At 45.5% G+C, this 24360-nt stretch overlaps 1 protein-coding gene across 1 annotated transcript in view; it reads left to right on the top strand.

Moving 5' to 3' along the window:
- LOC134910569 (solute carrier family 22 member 7-like) overlaps positions 1–24360 on the top strand; it is a 143128-nt gene that overhangs the window by 113355 nt on the left and 5413 nt on the right. Inside the window, exons 8-9 of the mRNA XM_063918760.1 lie at positions 8616–8718; positions 15178–15381. Coding sequence (XP_063774830.1) covers positions 8616–8718; positions 15178–15381 — 307 coding nt within the window. The remainder of the gene's footprint in view (positions 1–8615; positions 8719–15177; positions 15382–24360) is intronic.

Here is a 24360-nt window from a genome sequence, read left to right on the forward strand (position 1 = left end):
ATCACCTGCCTCATCCCCTCCAGGTAACATCACTATTATCACCTGCCTCATCCCCTCCAGATAACATCACTATTATCACCCACCTCTTCCACTCCAGGTAACATCACTATTATCACCTGCCTCATCCCATCCAGGTAACGTCACTATTATCCTCTGCCTCATCCCCTCCAAGTAACATCACTATTAACACCTACCTCATTCACTCCAGATAACATCACTATTATCACCTGCCTCATCCCCTCCAGGTAACATCACTATTATCACGTGCCTCATCCACTCCAGATAACATCATTATTATCACCTCCCTCATCCCCTCCAGGTAACATCACTATTATCACCTCCCTCATCCCCTCCAGGTAACATCACTATTATCACCTACCTCATTCCCTCCAGGTAACATCACTATTATCACCTGCCTCATCCCCTCCAGGTAACATCACTATTATCACCTGGCAATCATCCCCTACAGGTAACATCACTATTATCACCTGTCTCATCAGTCCCTCCACGTAACATCACTATTATCACATGCCTCATCCCCTCCAGGTAACATCACTATTATCACCTGGCAATCATCCCCTACAGGTAACATCACTATTATCACCTGCCTCATCCCCTCCAGGTAACATCACTATTATCACCTGCCTCATCCCCTGCCAGTAACATCACTATTATCACATGCCTCATCCTCTACAGGTAACATCACTATTATCACCTACCTCATCCCCTCCAGGTAACATCACTATTATCACCTGCCTCATCCCCTACAGGTAACATCACTATTATCACCTGCCTCATCCCCTACAGGTAACATCACTATTATCACCTGCCTCATCCCGTCCAGGTAACATCACTATTATCACCCACCTCATCAGCCCATCCAGGTAACATTACTATTATTACCTGCCTCATCCCGTCCAGGTAACATCACTATTATCACCTGCTTCATCCCCTCCAGGTAACATCACTGTTATCACCTGCCTCATTCCCTCCAGGTAACATCACTATTATCACCTGCCTCATCCCATCCAGGTAACATCACTATTATCACCTACCTCATCCCCTCCAGGTAACATCACTATTATCACCTGCCTCATCCCCTCCAGGTAACATCACTATTATCACGTGCCTCATCCCGTCCAGGTAACATCACTATTATCACCTGCCTCATCCCCTCCAGGTAACATCACTATTATCACCTGCCTCATACCCTCCAGGTAACACATCACTATTATCACCTGCCTCATCCCCTCCAGGTAACATCACTATTATCACCTACCTCATCCCCTCCAGGTAACATCACTATTATCACCTGCCTCATCCCGTCCAGGTAACATCACTATTATCACCTGCCTCATCCCCTCCAGGTAACATCACTATTATCACCTCCCTCATTCCCTCCAGGTAACATCACTATTATCACCTGCCTCATACCATCCAGGTAACATCACTATTATCACCTGCCTCATACCATCCAGGTAACATCACTATTATCACCTGCCTCATCCCATCCAGGTAACATCACTAATATCACCTGCCTCATCCCATCCAGGTAACATCACTATTATCACCTACCTCATCCCCTCCAGGTAACATCACTATTATCACCTGCCTCGTCCCATCCAGGTAACATCACTATTATCACCTGCCTCATCCACTCCAGGTAACATCACTATTATCACCTCCCTAATCCCCTCCAGGTAACATCACTATTATCCCCTCCCTAATCCCCTCCAGGTAACATCACTATTATCACCTGCCTCATCCCCTCCAGGTAACATCACTATTATCACATGCCTCATCCCCTTCAGGTAACATCACTATTATCACCTGCCTCATCCCCTCCAAGTAACATCGCTGTTATCATCTGCCTCATCCCCTCCCAGTAACATCACTATTATCACCAGCCTCATCCCCTACAGGTAACATCACTATTATCACCTACCTCATCCCCTCCAGATAACATCACTATTATCACCTGCCTCATCCCATCCAGGTAACATCACTATTATCACCTGCCTCATCCCCTCCAGGTAACATCACTATTATCACCTGCTTCATCCCCTCCAGGTAACATCACTGTTATCACCTCCCTCATTCCCTCCAGGTAACATCACTATTATCACCTGCCTCATCCCATCCAGGTAACATCACTATTATCACCTACAGTACCTCATCCCCTCCAGGTAACATCACTATTATCACCTGCCTCATCCCCTCCAGGTAGCATCACTATTATCACGTGCCTCATCCCGTCCAGGTAACATCACTATTATCACCTGCCTCATCCCCTCCAGGTAACATCACTATTATCACCTGCCTCATACCCTCCAGGTAACACATCACTATTATCACCTGCCTCATCCCCTCCAGGTAACATCACTATTATCACCTACCTCATCCCCTCCAGGTAACATCACTATTATCACCTGCCTCATCCCGTCCAGGTAACATCACTATTATCACCTGCCTCATCCCCTCCAGGTAACATCACTATTATCACCTCCCTCATTCCCTCCAGGTAACATCACTATTATCACCTGCCTCATCCCATCCAGGTAACATCACTATTATCACGTGCCTCATCACCTCCAGGTAACATCACTATTATCACCTGCCTCATCCCATCCAGGTAACATCACTATTATCACCTGCCTCATCCCATCCAGGTAACATCACTATTATCACCTACCTCATCCCCTCCAGGTAACATCACTATTATCACCTGCCTCGTCCCATCCAGGTAACATCACTATTATCACCTGCCTCATCCACTCCAGGTAACATCACTATTATCACCTCCCTAATCCCCTCCAGGTAACATCACTATTATCACCTCCCTAATCCCCTCCAGGTAACATCACTATTATCACCTGCCTCATCCCCTCCAGGTAACATCACTATTATCACATGCCTCATCCCCTTCAGGTAACATCACTATTATCACCTGCCTCATCCCCTCCAAGTAACATCGCTGTTATCATCTGCCTCATCCCCTCCCAGTAACATCACTATTATCACCAGCCTCATCCCCTACAGGTAACATCACTATTATCACCTACCTCATCCCCTCCAGATAACATCACTATTATCACCAGCCTCATCCCTTCCAAGTAACATCACTATTATCACCTACCTCATCCCCTCCAGATTAACATCACTATCATCACCAGCCTCATCCCTTCCAAGTAACATCACTATTATCACCTACCTCATCCCCTCCAGATAACATCACTATTATCACCAGCCTCATCCCTTCCGAGTAACATCACTATTATCACCTACCTCATCCCCTCCAGGTAACATCACTATTATCACGTGCCTCATCCCCTCCAGGTAACATCACTATTATCACGTGCCTCATCCCCTCCAGGTAACATCACTATTATCCTCTGCCTCATCCCCTCCAAGTAACATCACTATTATCACCTGCCTCATCCCCTCCAGGTAACATCACTATTATCCTCTGCCTCATTCCCTCCAGGTAACATCACTATTATCACCAGCCTCATCCCTTCCAAGTAACATCACTATTATCACCTGCCTCATCCCCTCCAAGTAACCTCACTATTATCACCTGCCTCATTTTCTCCAGGTAACATCACTATTATCACGTGCCTCATCCCCTCCAGCTAACATCACTATTATCACGTGCCTCATCCCCTCCAGGTAACATCACTATTATCACCTGCCTCATCCCATCCAGGTAACGTCACTATTATCCTCTGCCTCATCCCCTCCAAGTAACATCACTATTAACACCTACCTCATTCACTCCAGATAACATCACTATTATCACCTGCCTCATCCCATCCAGGTAACATCACTATTATCACCTGCCTCATCCCCTCCAGGTAACATCACTATTATCACGTGCCTCATCCACTCCAGATAACATCATTATTATCACCTCCCTCATCCCCTCCAGGTAACATCACTATTATTACCTCCCTCATCCCCTCCAGGTAACATCACTATTATCACCTACCTCATTCCCTCCAGGTAACATCACTATTATCACCTGCCTCATCCCCTCCAGGTAACATCACTATTATCACCTGCCTCATCCCCTCCAGATAACATCACTATTATCACCTACCTCATCCCCTCCAGGTAACATCACTATTATCACCTGCCTCATCCCCTCCAGGTAACATCACTATTATCACCCACCTCTTCCACTCCAGGTAACATCACTATTATCACCTGCCTCATCCCATCCAGGTAACGTCACTATTATCCTCTGCCTCATCCCCTCCAAGTAACATCACTATTAACACCTACCTCATTCACTCTAAATAACATCACTATTATCACCTGCCTCATCCCCTCCAGGTAACATCACTATTATCACGTGCCTCATCCACTCCAGATAACATCATTATTATCACCTCCCTCATCCCCTCCAGGTAACATCACTATTATCACCTCCCTCATCCCCTCCAGGTAACATCACTATTATCACCTACCTCATTCCCTCCAGGTAACATCACTATTATCACCTGCCTCATCCCCTCCAGGTAACATCACTATTATCACCTGCCTCATCCCCTCCAGGTAACATCACTATTATCACCTACCTCATTCCCTCCAGGTAACATCACTATTATCACCTGCCTCATCCCCTCCAGGTAACATCACTATTATCACCCACCTCTTCCACTCCAGGTAACATCACTATTATCACCTGCCTCATCCCATCCAGGTAACGTCACTATTATCCTCTGCCTCATCCCCTCCAAGTAACATCACTATTAACACCTACCTCATTCACTCCAGATAACATCACTATTATCACCTGCCTCATCCCCTCCAGGTAACATCACTATTATCACGTGCCTCATCCACTCCAGATAACATCATTATTATCACCTCCCTCATCCCCTCCAGGTAACATCACTATTATCACCTCCCTCATCCCCTCCAGGTAACATCACTATTATCACCTGCCTCATCCCCTCCAGGTAACATCACTATTATCACCTGCCTCATCCCCTCCAGGTAACATCACTATTATCACCTGCCTCATCCCCTCCAGGTAACATCACTATTATCACCTACCTCATTCCCTCCAGGTAACATCACTATTATCACCTGCCTCATCCCCTCCAGGTAACATCACTATTATCACCTGCCTCATCCCCTCCAGATAACATCACTATTATCACCTACCTCATCCCCTCCAGGTAACATCACTATTATCACCTGCCTCATCCCCTCCAGGTAACATCACTATTATCACCTGCCTCATCCCCTCCAAGTAACATCACTATTATCACCTGCCTCATCCACTCCAGATAACATCACTATTATCACCCACCTCTTCCACTCCAGGTAACATCACTATTATCCTCTGCCTCATCCCCTCTAAGTAACATCACTATTATCACCTGCCTCATCCCCTCCAGATAACATCACTATTATCACCTACCTCATCACCTCCAGGTAACATCACTATTATCACCTGCCTCATCCCCTCCAGATAACATCACTATTATCACCCACCTCTTCCACTCCAGGTAACATCACTATTATCACCTACCTCTTCCACTCCAGGTAACATCACTATTATCCTCTGCCTCATCCCCTCCAAGTAACATCACTATTATCACCTGCCTCATCCCCTCCAAGTAACATCACTATTATCACCTGCCTCATCCCCTCCAGATAACATCACTATTATCACCTGCCTCATCCCCTCCAGATAACATCACTATTATCACCCACCTCTTCCACTCCAGGTAACATCACTATTATCACCTGCCTCATCCCCTCCAAGTAACATCACTATTATCACCTACCTCATCACCTCCAGGTAACATCACTATTATCCTCTGCCTCATCCCCTCCAAGTAACATCACTATTATCACCTGCCTCATCCCCTCCAGATAACATCACTATTATCACCTGCCTCATCCCCTCCAGGTAACATCACTATTATCACGTGCCTCATCCACTCCAGATAACATCATTATTATCACCTCCCTCATCCCCTCCAGGTAACATCACTATTATCACCTCCCTCATCCCCTCCAGGTAACATCACTATTATCACCTCCCTCATCCCCTCCAGGTAACATCACTATTATCACCTGCCTCATCCCCTCCAGGTAACATCACTATTATCACCTGCCTCATCCCCTCCAGGTAACATCACTATTATCACCTACCTCATTCCCTCCAGGTAACATCACTATTATCACCTGCCTCATCCCCTCCAGGTAACATCGCTATTATCACCTGCCTCATCCCCTCCAGATAACATCACTATTATCACCTACCTCATCCCCTCCAGGTAACATCACTATTATCACCTGCCTCATCCCCTCCAGGTAACATCACTATTATCACCTGCCTCATCCCCTCCAAGTAACATCACTATTATCACCTGCCTCATCCCCTCCAGATAACATCACTATTATCACCCACCTCTTCCACTCCAGGTAACATCACTATTATCCTCTGCCTCATCCCCTCTAAGTAACATCACTATTATCACCTGCCTCATCCCCTCCAGATAACATCACTATTATCACCTACCTCATCACCACCAAGTAACATCACTATTATCACCTGCCTCATCCCCTCCAGGTAACATCACTATTATCACCTGCCTCATCCCCTCCAGATAACATCACTATTATCACCTACCTCTTCCACTCCAGGTAACATCACTATTATCACCTACCTCTTCCACTCCAGGTAACATCACTATTATCCTCTGCCTCATCCCCTCCAAGTAACATCACTATTATCACCTGCCTCATCCCCTCCAGATAACATCACTATTATCACCTGCCTCATCCCATCCAGGTAACATCACTATTATCACCTGCCTCATCCCCTCCAAGTAACATCACTATTATCACCTGCCTCATCCCCTCCAGATAACATCACTATTATCACCTACCTCATCACCTCCAGGTAACATCACTATTATCACCTGCCTCATCCCCTCCAGGTAACATCACTATTATCACCTGCCTCATCCCCTCCAGATAACATCACTATTATCACCTACCTCTTCCACTCCAGGTAACATCACTATTATCACCTACCTCTTCCACTCCAGGTAACATCACTATTATCCTCTGCCTCATCCCCTCCAAGTAACATCACTATTATCACCTACCTCATCCCCTCCAGATAACATCACTATTATCACCTGCCTCATCCCATCCAGATAACATCACTATTATCACCTGCCTCATCCCATCCAGGTAACATCACTATTATCCTCTGCCTCATCCCCTCCAAGTAACATCACTATTATCACCTGCCTCATCCCCTCCAGATAACATCACTATTATCACCTGCCTCATCCCCTCCAGATAACATCACTATTATCACCCACCTCTTCCACTCCAGGTAACATCACTATTATCCTCTGCCTCATCCCCTCTAAGTAACATCACTATTATCACCTGCCTCATCCCCTCCAGATAACATCACTATTATCACCTACCTCATCACCTCCAGGTAACATCACTATTATCACCTGCCTCATCCCCTCCAGATAACATCACTATTATCACCCACCTCTTCCACTCCAGGTAACATCACTATTATCACCTGCCTCATCCCCTCCAGGTAACATCACTATTATCACCTGCCTCATCCCCTCCAGATAACATCACTATTATCACCCACCTCTTCCACTCCAGGTAACATCACTATTACCAGCTACCTCACTCACTCCATATAACATCACTATTATCACCTGCCTCATCCCCTCCAGGTAACATCACTCTCATCACCTACCACCTCATCCCTCCAAATAACATCACCATCATCACCTATCTCATCCACTCCAAATACCAGAGCCGGCCTTAGGCATAGGCAAACTAGGCAAATGCCTAGGGCATTTGGTATGCTTAGGGGCACCAGCAGCTTCTGCTGATTAAAATGATATGCAGCATGCCTATATTCTGTGTGTGACTGCGGCTGTATCTGCATACGACATACTACATTGCAGTGTATTCCTGGAAATCACTGTAATGTAGCATTTCGTATGCAGATACAGCCACAGTCACACACAGAATATAGGCATGCTGCTTATTATTTTAATCAGCAGAAGCTGCTTGTGCATCCTAGCCACATAGTAATGCAAATAAGATGCATTTTTAGAAACAAAAGGCGCCAGATGTTAGCAAAGCTGCCAGATGACACATGCCAGGCATCTCCTGCAGAACTGGAGGCGGTGCTAGGGGGCACCAGCCAAAATCTTGCCTAGGGCATCATATTGGTTAGGGCCGGCTCTGCCAGATACTGTAATATCACTTTCATGGCCTACCTCCTCATCCCTCCAGGTAACACTATTATCATCTGTCTCATCCCTGCAAACTAACATCACTGCTGTCACCTGTGCCTCTGTAGCCTTCCGACACATCCAGGCATACTAGAGTTCTGTTTAATGTGTCCTCTGCATGAGTTAGCTGGCCTAGTAGTTTGGTCACCTTCTAGACGTATACTATAGGGTAGGAAAAGGGTAGGAAATTCACCCCATATGGTATATCATTTGTTTCACTGATATATGGAAGTCAAATTATTTGGTTGCAAGATATATAAACGTAATAATGATTACAATCGTCTCCCTGACTCCGGCTACACTTAGGACATTGGCGCTCCCTGGTGGCCATCCTGGGTAAAGGCTTCTCAGAAGCATCATTTACCACAGCGTTCCTCTTCACGGCTGAGCTGTACCCCACCGTCCTCAGGTTAGTAACCGGTTCACGTATTTATGTATAATGTTTGAATGCATTGTTGTAAGCCTATATAACTATTCAGTGTTTCTCCTTATACCGCACCTGGCATTACTACGATTTTATTAGTTATTGTTGTTGTTTTTTTCTTGTTGCTTTTTTCTTTCTTTTTTTTTATTTATTTAATGTAAAACATATTTACAAATCAAATACCTCTAAATGCAATATAATGAAAACACTGACCAATGATAAAAAAAAGTAGTTGCTCCACTATGGGGTATATTCAATTAAGGTTGAAACTGCCGTCTTGGTCGGAGAATTCGACTTGTCGAATAGTACGTGAATCGACGGTATTGCTGCCGATTTCCGTGTTTCTGAGGGAAACGGGGGGCCAAATTCGACAGGTTTTGGCCCTGTTTCCAACCATCTCAGTTCGACTTAAAAAAAAGTCGAACTGAGATGAGGGACCTGAAAGGAGAGGGGGAGAGCCGCGAGCAGACGGGGGAGAGCCATGGGCAGACGGGGGACAGCAGCGCTGCAGCACAGCGCTGCAGGAGGATGTGGCACAGCCGCCGCTCACGGCAGCGTCCACCCGGCTCCAGCAAGTGAGGTCACGCTTGCAGAAGCCAGGTGGATGCTGCCGTGAGGTCTGGCGGCTGTGCCACATCCTCCTGCAGCACTGCTGTCCCCCGTCTGCCCGCGGCTGTCCCCCGTCTCCCCGCTGGTCTCCCCCCACTCTAGTCCCTCATCTCAATTCGACTTTTTTAAAGTCGAATTGAGATGGGCATTGAATAGCCCTTGTCGTATCCATTCCGACAAATGCATGTTGGAATGGATCCGACCTCAATTGAATATACCCCTATGTGTCTCTCACATGTTGATAAGAACAAGAGTAAACTGTTGTAAAATGGGCTGCTGGAAACCTCTTCAGTAATGTTGTCAGGCCACAAATGACGAAGACTGTCAGGATTCACGTGGAGGTTTCCCCTGTACGAACACACTCACAGTAAACAATCACTATTATTACCTTCCTCATCCAAATGATTAAAGTTAAATCATAAGGGTAATGCAGAGTTTAAGCAGGCAGTAACAAAATCTAGGTAGACACTAATGAGTACCTATGTAGCTGTATGCAATAATAACAATGATATAGTTCTGGATAATGCTGCAGGAGTTAATGAACAGGAACAGAATTTAGGATGAGGACAAATGCTGATTGAGGTATCTGAAGATGAAAAGCAGAAAACCAGATTGTGGCAAAGACGTGGACAATTATGCAGAGCTGGCCCTAACCAATATGGCGCCCTAGACAAGATTTCGGCTGGTGCCCCCTGGCACCACCGCTAGTTCCGCCTCTGAACCTGCATACCTTTACCAGCACCAGCACCCCTCACCAATAGCAGTCCTTATTTTGGTGTTCCTACCCTCTATATTTTAAATAGGAACAAAAAAGTTGGGTGTTTTTGCTGGCAAGGGGCATGGCCACACAATAGTACCCCCAATTCAAATTACGCCACACAGTACTGCAACTTTATTCACATTTTATCCTTCGATAGTGTTTCCTATTCACGTTACATCACACAGTAGTACCACTTATAAACGTTACTCCTCACATTAGTGCCCCTTATTCACATTACATCACACTGAATTGCTCCTTATTCACATTACACAGCACCATATTGCTCTTTATTCACATTAGACCACACAATAGTGCCCTTTCTATATGTTATGTCACACAGTAGAGCACCTTATACACATAATGCCACACATTAGTAATGCATTTATACACATAATCCCACACAGTAATGCCCCTTACACATATGACACACATTATTAATGTCCTTATAAACATAATACGCCTTACACATTATGCCAACCTTTATTAATGCCCTTATACACATAATGTCCCTTACACATATGCCGAACACTATTGCACAACCAACCCACTCACACACAGCACTCACATGGCTGCTAACGCTGTGACCTCTGCCGCTGCTTGGATACAGATGTGTCCTCATACATTTTGCCTCAATGTGCCATGCAGCAGGAGATGCCTGGCCGGAGTCAGTTGGCAGCTATGCTTTTGTCGGGCACCTTATTTTTTTTAATGAAAATGCATCTTATTTACATTGCTATGTGGCTAGAATGCACAAGCAGCTTCTGCTGATTAAAATGATATGCGGCATGCATTTATACTGTGTGCGACTGTGGCTGTATCTGCATCCGAAATGCTACACACAGAATATAGGCATGCCGCATATCATTTTAATCAGCAGAAGCTGCTTGTCGCCTAGGCATACCAAATGCCCCAGGCATTTGCCTAGTTTGCCTATTCCTAGGGCCGGCTCTGCAATTATGGCTTTCTGCTTGTGTCTGCAGGATCTTGGAGATTACTTTTTCATCGTCACCAATGTAGAATTGGACCACTGGAACATAAGCCTCGGAGTTAGATTCCTGGATTTACTGTTCTTTTGCAGACTTTTTTGATGCTTTGCCAAACTTGGCACTAAGCCGTTCATCTGTTTTTGAGCTTCTTTATGAAGATTACTTTGTCTTCATCATCCTGATTGTAAATGGAACTACAGGGTTATCATAAGTCACAGAATCAAAATCCTGGATATCCTGTCCATTTATGGTCGTCTTTGATGTCTTGCCAAGCCTGGCACAAAGCCACCTAAAGAGTCTTTTTTGGGTTGTTGTTTTTTCATAGTTGACTTTTTCTTCATCGTCTTTGATGGTGAATGGGACTACTGTATCATAAGTCACTGCATTCTTTGATTTTATTGCCCACTTGGCACAAAGCGTACACGTCGAATTGTTGATAGTAACCTTGTTGACCTTCAGGTCAATGCTTCAATGTCGGCATCAGAACGTTGACATGGTTCAAACTGTCAATAGATGCCATGTCAACTTTTTCAAACTGTCAACAGATTCACAATGTTAATATCTGAAATGTCCTCATGTGACATGTCAACAGGCTGAGAATGGCAATGGTTCGGTTAGGCTATGGGCGGGAGGATTAGGATTAGTGATAGGGGGAGAAACATTCAACGGACTGCCGAGCAATGGAGGTGACTATCACATGGCTGCCGAAACCTGGAAAAACATGCTGCAGCCTCCGCTGCCACAGGGTAAGGTCCCATTAGACCACCAGGGACAGTTTGTCAACAGTTCATCATGTCAACACACCATCTTGGTAGACATATGAATGGCAACATGGTCACTGTCGGCGGGGCATGCAGACATGTTGCATTTTGACAGTGCGACCCTGTCAACATTTTCATGTCAACCCATCATAACACACCCGACACAAAGCCATTTAATACGTTTCTTTTGGGACTTTTTTTTCCCAGATGACTTCATCTTTATTATCACCTCTGGTAAATGGGACGACAGGATCATACGTCATGGTATCATGGAAGACTTCATATTTCTCATCACTGTAGGCAAATGGGACCATCATAAGTTACGGTATCAGACATGACTTAGTCTTTGTCGTCACTGTTGTGAATGGGACATCATGATCATAAGTCATGGTATCATTGATAGCTTCATCTTCATTGTCACTGATGTAGAATCGGACAACAGGGACATAAAGCACGGAATTAAGATCATGCTCATCCTTAGCTTCTGTAGTCCCTATCTCTGGCCAGGTCTCTTGTTTGGACATGATGCCAGTAGGTTTTTTACTCACCTTACAAGACAATTTCAGTCTCGTCTCTCTAGTAATTTCTATCTCTTTTTTTACCTTTACTCTTCAAAACACCTCCATTATGCAACTCGTATAGAGAAGTGATTCCAAGGCAGCGGAGAATGTTACATGTGTAATTTCATAATGTGCAGGCTCACTGGCTGTGACATCTCCACCAGCCATCATCACCTGTTGCAGATGCCCAGGAGACATTAATACAATATAGTGCTTATCCTGGTCTGTTCCTGGCACAGAGTGGTCCTCTCTGGACAGTCTGTCCTGTCTTTGCAGTGGGAACCTCTGGGCTCTGGCCATTCACCAATCAGCATTGCGCAGCGGCACTACATGTATAGCTGCCTAGCAGAGGGAGCCCGGCTGCCGAATGCTGCAGTGTAGTCAGGTGAGTCTGACTGACAGATAAAAGATGCTACCTGGCTTTCTCATTGTATTTGGAGCAGCCAGTGAATGTCCTCTGTCTGAATATTCTCCAGCCCAGCTTGTCCTTGGCTGTCTCTGTGGTCCACCGGAAAGGAGGGGTTCCAGGTATTCAGCCCCCCCTCTCTGCGAGCGCCACTGGAGAGGGAGGATGAAAACTGTTAGTTATTTTGAGCAAGAGGGTTTTAGATTAATTATGTAATAAAGTTTTACTTTGACTTCCCATTGAGCGCTTTATCTGCTATTACGTATTACACTATGGGGGTCATTCCGAGTTGTTCGCTCGTTGCCGATTTTCGCTATACTGCAATTAGTCGCTTACTGCGCATGCGCAAGGTTCGCAGAGCGCATGCGCTTAGTTATTTTACAGAAAAGTTAGGTTTTTTACTCACGGCATAACAAAGCTTTTTCATCGTTCTGGTGATCGGAGTGTGATTGACAGGAAGTGGGTGTTTCTGGGCGGAAACTGGACGTTTTCTGGGAGTGTGCGAAAAAACGCTGGGGTTTCTGGGAAAAACGCGGGAGTGTCTGAAGAAACGGGGTAGTGTCTGGGCGAACGCTGGGTGTGTTTGTGACGTCAAACCAGGAACGAAACTGACTGAACTGATCGCAATGTAGGAGTAAGTGTCGAGCTACTCAGAAACTGCTAAGAAATTTCTATTCGCAATTCTGCTCTTCTTTCGTTCGCAATTCTGCTAAGCTAAGATACACTCCCAGAGGGCGGTGGCTTAGCGTGTGCAATGCTGCTAAAAGCAGCTAGCGAGCGAACAACTCGGAATGAGGGCCTATGTTATGTATTTTGTGTTGTGTATTGTATTACTATTTGTATTCTGTATTTAAGTGCCCATGTGGCTCCTGTTCTGAACCGTGACATCAGCTGAATCTTCTGCAGATAATTATAGTGTATCAATAATGTAAAAGTAAACCAAAAACATTATCATGGTAGTTCTTATGCTGGTGCTATTACGGATTTCATATATTTGAGGGTTTTTTAATTGGCGGCAGAGCGCCTGATGTGAATGCATTTTAGTGCGTTGGCACTGTAGAGAAAACACACACAATTATATTCCACTGTGCTTGTTATAAAATCCCATCTACTATAAGGGATCAAGAAACAGTTTCTATAAAAGCACATCTGATTTATTCATTGGAACTTACACCAGTCCTGTGGCACGTGCTGCTTGTCCAGCTGTGTATGGCCTGCTGTGAGAGTGGTTTAGTGTCTTTGCGCGCAGCCACTTTCAGTGACATGCCCACGACTTGCCTGCGACCTCCCAGTCACCACCCAGAAACTGCCCCTGGCATTGCCTGATACCAGCATATCCAAATCTGTACTGTAACTCTGTATGTACAAAATCAGGACGCATGCGCGATGCGGCTCAGATACATGTGCAGAAGAAAACATCAGCCGTTTGTGTAAATATCGGGATATTGGGGGTCATTCCGAGTTGTTCGCTCGCTAGCTGTTTTTTGCAGCCGTGCAAACGCTATGCCGCCTCCCACTGGGAGTGTATTTGAGCTTAGCAGAAGTGCGAACGAAAGGATAGTAGAGCGGCTACAAAATAATTTTGTGCAGTTTCAGAGTAGCTTCAGACCTACTCAGCTCTTGCGATCACTGCAGACTATTCAGTTCCTGTTTTGACGTCACGAACACGCACTGCGTTCAGCCAGCCACGCCTGCGTTTTTCCAAACACTCCCTGAAAACGGCCAGTTGACACCCAGAAACGCCCTCTTCATGTCAATCACTCTGCGGCCACCAGTGTGACTGAAAAGCTTTGCTAGACCTTGTGTGAATCTACATCGGTCGTTGTGACAGTACGTCGCGCGTGCGCATTGCGCCGCATACGCATGCGCAGAAGTACCTTTTTTTTGCATCATCGCAGCGCAGCGAACATTTTCTGCTAGCGATCAACTCGGAATGACCCCCATTGTTCGATATTTCACAGATGATATATAATGTATTCACCTTCAATAGAATGTACGTGTGCCTTGAGCATTCCTTTATTAACCCCATGTCTAGACTGGCGCCGCTATCGGGGTGTTAGAGTAATCCGAGAATATAATTTGGATCGATAAATATTCGATAATTAAACACCAAACAATTGGATGTTATAAAAAAAAATAGTCCATTTATTGTACTAACACAATCTATGTAATGAGACAGTTGCATGCATACAATTTCTAAAAATAATTAAAATATAGAAGCAATATAGAGAAGGAATGGGTAGATAATACCAGTACGCAGCTACTGGTATTAGGTACTTATCCAATCTCTATATTGTTGTTTTTATATATATATATATATATATATACATACATACATACATGTATGGTCTCTCATCTGCAGGCAGACCGGCCTTGGCTTCTGCTCCTTCATGACCCGTCTGGGCAGCTCACTGGCTCCTCTGATAATTCTGCTGGACCATTTCTGGATGTTTCTGCCTCCTGTGGTGTTTAGCTCGATGTCCCTGGTATCTGGCACTGCTGCTTTCTTCCTAACAGAGACGTGTCGTATCCAGTTACCTGAGACCATCCAAGAGGTAGAGCTGAGGTAAGTCTTAGCCATAATATAGATTAAGCAAAACCACAAATGAACCTCATGAAAGCCAGTGTAGCGCTGAGCTAAATAGTATATCACCTTAGATATCAGGTGACTAGGATTATTTTGTCCACTTTTAGCATGTTTGTATATCTGCTTACAGTGGCGTAAGTTCGTCCCAGTTGCCCGGAGGCAAGATAAATATTGGTGCCCCCCTATTTACTATATTAAGATAAATATATGTATGTAGATGTGCGTGTATATGTATGTATGTATGTGTGTGTATGTGTATATATATATACACACACACACACACGCGTGTGTGTGTGTGTGTGTGTGTGTGTGTGTGTGTGTGTGTGTGTGTGTGTGTAGTGTTCTGAAAAAAAATGTATATACTGTATTTATACATTTAATTGTCTTTTATTTTAAATCACACATTTCTTAGCAGTCATACCCAGGATTAGAACCCATGACCTGTTACACTAACAGCAGACACTTTACTGATGGAGTTATTTACTCCTGTAGAGGAAGCATGAGAATTCTAAGTATATGAAGTTACGTGTAATTGTCAGAGAAGTATCTTCATATAGTTAAAATTCTCATATTTCCTATACAGGAGCAAACAGCTTCATCAGTAAGGTGTCTGCTTCTAGTGTAATAGGTCGTGATTTCTAATACTGGGTGTGATACTTGTAAAATGTGTATATTCAGTATAATAAAGAGGGTGTGATTTGTAAGGTGCAGGGACCAGTGAGGAAGTCGGCCACAGAATGGGAGGAGAGGTGCCCCCCTTCAGAGCAGGAGCCGGCAGCAGATTGCCTCCCAGAGATCTGCCTCTGTCTGCTTAGGTTGGAAGGAGACAGTAACTTATTTTCAGGTTACTAGGTAGCATTGATTTCTGCAATGATTGTTGGATCCAAACCAAAGGCATTGACAAGCTCTCAACAGGATGTTTAAGGGGATATAAATGATACTCTGAGCTTTTTTACCCTACAGGCAGAATAGAAATGAAACAGAAATATATTTTCCTGCTACATTAACTAGGCCCGAGTTACAGTTGGACACAAGTCTGGGGGTCGATCCACCTAGGTGCGAACTGGGACCTGCGACCCGTTCTCATGGTGAACTCGCACCGCTAGTTTAGAGGACATTTGCATTTTTTTTCACCACCTGAGGGTGTGATAAGATAGGAAAATCTTTATTTTAAGTTAAAAATAACAGGACTTGCTTCAGAACCCATTTGTCACCCCTGCCCCCTAATTACTAATTAGGTTTCAATAAACTTAATTAGGCCAATAATTATTAGAGATGAGCGGGTTCGGTTTCTTTGAATCCGAACCCGCACGAACTTCACTTTTTTTTTCACGGGTCCGAGCGACTCGGATCTTCCCGCCTTGCTCGGTTAACCCGAGCGCGCCCGAACGTCATCATGACGCTGTCGGATTCTCGCGAGGCTCGGATTCTATCGCGAGACTCGGATTCTATATAAGGAGCCGCGCGTCGCCGCCATTTTCACACGTGCATTGAGATTGATAGGGAGAGGACGTGGCTGGCGTCCTCTCCATTTAGATTAGATTTAGAAGAGAGAGAGAGAGAGAGATTGCTGTGATACTGTAGATTAGAAGAGAGTGCAGAGTGCAGACAGAGTTTAGTGACTGACGACCACAGTGACCAGTGACCACCAGAGACAGTGCAGTTGTTTGTTTTATTTAATATATCCGTTCTCTGCCTGAAAAAAACGATACACAGTCACACAGTGACTCAGTCTGTGTGCACTGCTCAGCCCAGTGTGCTGCACATCAATGTATTGTATATAAAGCTTATAATTGTGGGGGAGACTGGGGAGCACTGCAGGTTGTTATAGCAGGAGCCAGGAGTACATGATAAATAATATTATATTAAAATTAAACAGTGCACACTTTTGCTGCAGGAGTGCCACTGCCAGTGTGACTAGTGGTGACCAGTGCCTGACCACCAGTATATTAGTAGTATTGTATACTATCTCTTTATCAACCAGTCTATATTAGCAGCAGACACAGTACAGTGCGGTAGTTCACGGCTGTGGCTACCTCTGTGTCGGCACTCGGCAGGCAGTCCGTCCATCCATAATTGTATTATATACCACCTAACCGTGGTTTTTTTTTTCTTTCTTTATACCGTCGTCATAGTCATACTAGTTGTTACGAGTATACTACTATCTCTTTATCAACCAGTGTACAGTGCGGTAGTTCACGGCTGTGGCTACCTCTGTGTCGGAACTCGGCAGGCAGTCCGTCCATCCATAATTGTATTATAATATATACCACCTAACCGTGGTTTTTTTTTCGTTCTTTATACCGTCGTCATACTAGTTGTTACGAGTATACTACTATCTCTTTATCAACCAGTGTACAGTGCGGTAGTTCACGGCTGTGGCTACCTCTGTGTCGGAACTCGGCAGGCAGTCCGTCCATCCATAATTGTATTATAATATATACCACCTAACCGTGTTTTTTTTTTCGTTCTTTATACCGTCGTCATACTAGTTGTTACGAGTATACTACTATCTCTTTATCAACCAGTGTACAGTGCGGTAGTTCACGGCTGTGGCTACCTCTGTGTCGGCACTCGGCAGGCAGTCCGTCCAACCATAATTGTATTATATACCACCTAACCGTGGTTTTTTTTTCATTCTTTATACCGTCGTCATACTAGTTGTTACGAGTATACTACTATCTCTTTATCAACCAGTGTACAGTGCGGTAGTTCACGGCTGTGGCTACCTCTGTGTCGGCACTCGGCAGGCAGTCCGTCCAACCATAATTGTATTATATACCACCTAACCGTGGTTTTTTTTTCATTCTTTATACCGTCGTCATACTAGTTGTTACGAGTATACTACTATCTCTTTATCAACCAGTGTACAGTGCGGTAGTTCACGGCTGTGGCTACCTCTGTGTCGGCACTCGGCAGCCCGTCCATAATTGTATATACCAGTGACCTAACCGTGGTTTTTTTTTCTTTCTTTATACATACATACTAGTTACGAGTATACTATCTCTTTATCAACCAGTCTATATATTAGCAGCAGACACAGTACAGTGCGGTAGTTCACGGCTGTGGCTACCTCTGTGTCGGCACTCGGCAGCCCGTCCATAATTGTATATACCACCTAACCGTGGTTTTTTTTTCTTTCTTTATACATACATACTAGTTACGAGTATACTATCTCTTTATCAACCAGTCTATATATTAGCAGCAGACACAGTACAGTGCGGTAGTTCACGGCTGTGGCTACCTCTGTGTCGGCACTCCGCAGCCCGTCCATAATTGTATATACCAGTGACCTAACCGTGGTTTTTTTTTCTTTCTTTATACATACATACGAGTTACTATCTCTTTATCAACCAGTCTATATATTAGCAGCAGACACAGTACAGTGCGGTAGTTCACGGCTGTGGCTACCTCTGTGTCGGCACTCGGCAGCCCGTCCATAATTGTATATACCAGTGACCTAACCGTGGTTTTTTTTTTTTTCTTTATACATACATACTAGTTACGAGTATACTATCTCTTTATCAACCAGTCTATATATTAGCAGCAGACACAGTACAGTGCGGTAGTTCACGGCTGTGGCTACCTCTGTGTCGGCACTCGGCAGCCCGTCCATAATTGTATATACCAGTGACCTAACCGTGGTTTTTTTTTCTTTCTTTATACATACATACTAGTTACGAGTATACTATCTCTTTATCAACCAGTCTATATATTAGCAGCAGACACAGTACAGTGCGGTAGTTCACGGCTGTGGCTACCTCTGTGTCGGCACTCGGCAGCCCGTCCATAATTGTATACTAGTATCCAATCCATCCATCTGCATTGTTTACCTGAGGTGCCTTTTAGTTGTGCCTATTAAAATATGGAGAACAAAAATGTTGAGGTTCCAAAATTAGGGAAAGATCAAGATCCACTTCCACCTCGTGCTGAAGCTGCTGCCACTAGTCATGGCCGAGACGATGAAATGCCAGCAACGTCGTCTGCCAAGGCCGATGCCCAATGTCATAGTACAGAGCATGTCAAATCCAAAACACCAAATATCAGTAAAAAAAGGACTCCAAAACCTAAAATAAAATTGTCGGAGGAGAAGCGTAAACTTGCCAATATGCCATTTACCACACGGAGTGGCAAGGAACGGCTGAGGCCCTGGCCTATGTTCATGGCTAGTGGTTCAGCTTCACATGAGGATGGAAGCACTCAGCCTCTCGCTAGAAAACTGAAAAGACTCAAGCTGGCAAAAGCACCGCAAAGAACTGTGCGTTCTTTGAAATCCCAAATCCACAAGGAGAGTCCAATTGTGTCGGTTGCGATGCCTGACCTTCCCAACACTGGACGTGAAGAGCATGCGCCTTCCACCATTTGCACGCCCCCTGCAAGTGCTGGAAGGAGCACCCGCAGTCCAGTTCCTGATAGTCAGATTGAAGATGTCAGTGTTGAAGTACACCAGGATGAGGAGGATATGGGTGTTGCTGGCGCTGGGGAGGAAATTGACCAGGAGGATTCTGATGGTGAGGTGGTTTGTTTAAGTCAGGCACCCGGGGAGACACCTGTTGTCCGTGGGAGGAATATGGCCGTTGACATGCCAGGTGAAAATACCAAAAAAATCAGCTCTTCGGTGTGGAGGTATTTCACCAGAAATGCGGACAACAGGTGTCAAGCCGTGTGTTCCCTTTGTCAAGCTGTAATAAGTAGGGGTAAGGACGTTAACCACCTCGGAACATCCTCCCTTATACGTCACCTGCAGCGCATTCATAATAAGTCAGTGACAAGTTCAAAAACTTTGGGTGACAGCGGAAGCAGTCCACTGACCAGTAAATCCCTTCCTCTTGTAACCAAGCTCACGCAAACCACCCCACCAACTCCCTCAGTGTCAATTTCCTCCTTCCCCAGGAATGCCAATAGTCCTGCAGGCCATGTCACTGGCAAGTCTGACGAGTCCTCTCCTGCCTGGGATTCCTCCGATGCATCCTTGCGTGTAACGCCTACTGCTGCTGGCGCTGCTGTTGTTGCCGCTGGGAGTCGATGGTCATCCCAGAGGGGAAGTCGTAAGCCCACTTGTACTACTTCCAGTAAGCAATTGACTGTTCAACAGTCCTTTGCGAGGAAGATGAAATATCACAGCAGTCATCCTACTGCAAAGCGGATAACTGAGTCCTTGACAACTATGTTGGTGTTAGACGTGCGTCCGGTATCCGCCGTTAGTTCACAGGGAACTAGACAATTTATTGAGGCAGTGTGCCCCCGTTACCAAATACCATCTAGGTTCCACTTCTCTAGGCAGGCGATACCGAGAATGTACACGGACGTCAGAAAAAGACTCACCAGTCTCCTAAAAAATGCAGTTGTACCCAATGTCCACTTAACCACGGACATGTGGACAAGTGGAGCAGGGCAGGGTCAGGACTATATGACTGTGACAGCCCACTGGGTAGATGTATGGACTCCCGCCGCAAGAACAGCAGCGGCGGCACCAGTAGCAGCATCTCGCAAACGCCAACTCTTTCCTAGGCAGGCTACGCTTTGTATCACCGCTTTCCAGAATACGCACACAGCTGAAAACCTCTTACGGCAACTGAGGAAGATCATCGCGGAATGGCTTACCCCAATTGGACTCTCCTGTGGATTTGTGGCATCGGACAACGCCAGCAATATTGTGTGTGCATTAAATATGGGCAAATTCCAGCACGTCCCATGTTTTGCACATACCTTGAATTTGGTGGTGCAGAATTTTTTAAAAAACGACAGGGGCGTGCAAGAGATGCTGTCGGTGGCCAGAAAAATTGCGGGACACTTTCGGCGTACAGGCACCACGTACAGAAGACTGGAGCACCACCAAAAACTACTGAACCTGCCCTGCCATCATCTGAAGCAAGAAGTGGTAACGAGGTGGAATTCAACCCTCTATATGCTTCAGAGGTTGGAGGAGCAGCAAAAGGCCATTCAAGCCTATACAATTGAGCACGATATAGGAGATGGAATGCACCTGTCTCAAGTGCAGTGGAGAATGATTTCAACGTTGTGCAAGGTTCTGATGCCCTTTGAACTTGCCACACGTGAAGTCAGTTCAGACAGCCTGAGTCAGGTCATTCCCCTCATCAGGCTTTTGCAGAAGAAGCTGGAGGCATTGAAGAAGGAGCTAAAAGGGAGCGATTCCGCTAGGCATGTGGGACTTGTGGATGCAGCCCTTAATTCGCTTAACAAGGATTCACGGGTGGTCAATCTGTTGAAATCAGAGCACTACATTTTGGCCACCGTGCTCGATCCTAGATTTAAAGCCTACCTTGGATCTCTCTTTCCGGCAGACACAGGTCTGCTGGGGTTGAAAGACCTGCTGGTGACAAAATTGTCAAGTCAAGCGGAACGCGACCTGTCAACATCTCCTCCTTCACATTCTCCCGCAACTGGGGGTGCGAGGAAAAGGCTCAGAATTCCGAGCCCACCCGCTGGCGGTGATGCAGGGCAGTCTGGAGCGACTGCTGATGCTGACATCTGGTCCGGACTGAAGGACCTGACAACGATTACGGACATGTCGTCTACTGTCACTGCATATGATTCTCTCAACATTGATAGAATGGTGGAGGATTATATGAGTGACCGCATCCAAGTAGGCACGTCACACAGTCCGTACTTATACTGGCAGGAAAAAGAGGCAATTTGGAGGCCCTTGCACAAACTGGCTTTATTCTACCTAAGTTGCCCTCCCACAAGTGTGTACTCCGAAAGAGTGTTTAGTGCCGCCGCTCACCTTGTCAGCAATCGGCGTACGAGGTTACATCCAGAAAATGTGGAGAAGATGATGTTCATTAAAATGAATTATAATCAATTCCTCCGCGGAGACATTGACCAGCAGCAATTGCCTCCACAAAGTACACAGGGAGCTGAGATGGTGGATTCCAGTGGGGACGAATTGCTAATCTGTGAGGAGGGGGATGTACACGGTGATATATCGGAGGGTGAAGATGAGGTGGACATCTTGCCTCTGTAGAGCCAGTTTGTGCAAGGAGAGATTAATTGCTTCTTTTTTGGGGGGGGTCCAAACCAACCCGTCATATCAGTCACAGTCGTGTGGCAGACCCTGTCACTGAAATGATGGGTTGGTTAAAGTGTGCATGTCCTGTTTTGTTTATACAACATAAGGGTGGGTGGGAGGGCCCATGGGAGGGCCCAAGGATAATTCCATCTTGCACCTCTTTTTTCTTTTCTTTTTCTTTGCATCATGTGCTGATTGGGGAGGGTTTTTTGGAAGGGACATCCTGCGTGACACTGCAGTGCCACTCCTAAATGGGCCCGGTGTTTGTGTCGGCCACTAGGGTCGCTAATCTTACTCACACAGCTACCTCATTGCGCCTCTTTTTTTCTTTGCGTCATGTGCTGTTTGGGGAGGGTTTTTTGGAAGGGACATCCTGCGTGACACTGCAGTGCCACTCCTAGATGGGCCCGGTGTTTGTGTCGGCCACTAGGGTCGCTAATCTTACTCACACAGTCAGCTACCTCATTGCGCCTCTTTTTTTCTTTGCGTCATGTGCTGTTTGGGGAGGGTTTTTTGGAAGGGCCATCCTGCGTGACACTGCAGTGCCACTCCTAGATGGGCCCGGTGTTTGTGTCGGCCACTAGGGTCGCTAATCTTACTCACACAGTCAGCTACCTCATTGCGCCTCTTTTTTTCTTTGCGTCATGTGCTGTTTGGGGAGGGTTTTTTGGAAGGGCCATCCTGCGTGACACTGCAGTGCCACTCCTAGATGGGCCCGGTGTTTGTGTCGGCCACTAGGGTCGCTAATCTTACTCACACAGCTACCTCATTGCGCCTCTTTTTTTCTTTGCGTCATGTGCTGTTTGGGGAGGGTTTTTTGGAAGGGACATCCTGCGTGACACTGCAGTGCCACTCCTAGATGGGCCCGGTGTTTGTGTCGGCCACTAGGGTCGCTTATCTTACTCACACAGCGACCTCGGTGCAAATTTTAGGACTAAAAATAATATTGTGAGGTGTGAGGTATTCAGAATAGACTGAAAATGAGTGTAAATTATGGTTTTTGAGGTTAATAATACTTTGGGATCAAAATGACCCCCAAATTCTATGATTTAAGCTGTTTTTTAGTGTTTTTGGAAAAAAACACCCGAATCCAAAACACACCCGAATCCGACAAAAAAAATTCGGTGAGGTTTTGCCAAAACGCGTTCGAACCCAAAACACGGCCGCGGAACCGAACCCAAAACCAAAACACAAAACCCGAAAAATGTCAGGCGCTCATCTCTAATAATTATATGCCATTATTGCATACCTCCCAACTATTAGGAGGCTAAAAGCAGCACTCCAACGCGGAAAAAGGGGTGTGTGGCCTCAGTGAAAAAGGGGCGTGGCTTTACGGTAATGCTTTTTATAATATTTTTTTACATTATTTTGAAAAAAAAGTTTGAAGTGGCCTCAAAATACTTCAAATCACCTTTTTGCTACTTTTTTGTGTGCATTTTATTGTTTTATTAATTTGGAATTTGCTTTTTATAATTTTTTTAATTTATTTTTTATTTTTTTTATTTACAAGTCAACCATTTGACACCGTTTAAGAGCGTCCAGTACTTTCCTGCCCACTAACAGCTGTCTGTATGATTCTGCTAATTAAGGGGGTCATTCCGAGTTGATCACTAGCTGCTGTTGTTCGCAGCGCAGCGATCAGTGTAAAAATCAGCTAATCTGACCATGCGTATGCTCCGCAATGCGCACGTGCTACGTACGAGTACAAAGTCCTTTGTGGTTTTGCACAGGTTCTAGCGAAGCTTTCAGTCGCACGGCACAATGCAGGAAGATTGACATGAAGGGGGCGTTTCTGGGTGGCAACCGACCGTTTTTAGGGAGTGCTTAGAAAAACGCAGGCGTGTTGGGGAAAACGCAGGCGTGGCTGGATGGGTGTGTGACGTCAAAAGCCGTCCCTCCGTCGTTAGAATCAGCGCACACGAAGA

This window comes from Pseudophryne corroboree, chromosome 4 (genome assembly GCF_028390025.1).
Source record: "Pseudophryne corroboree isolate aPseCor3 chromosome 4, aPseCor3.hap2, whole genome shotgun sequence".
Classification (NCBI taxonomy): domain Eukaryota; kingdom Metazoa; phylum Chordata; class Amphibia; order Anura; family Myobatrachidae; genus Pseudophryne; species Pseudophryne corroboree.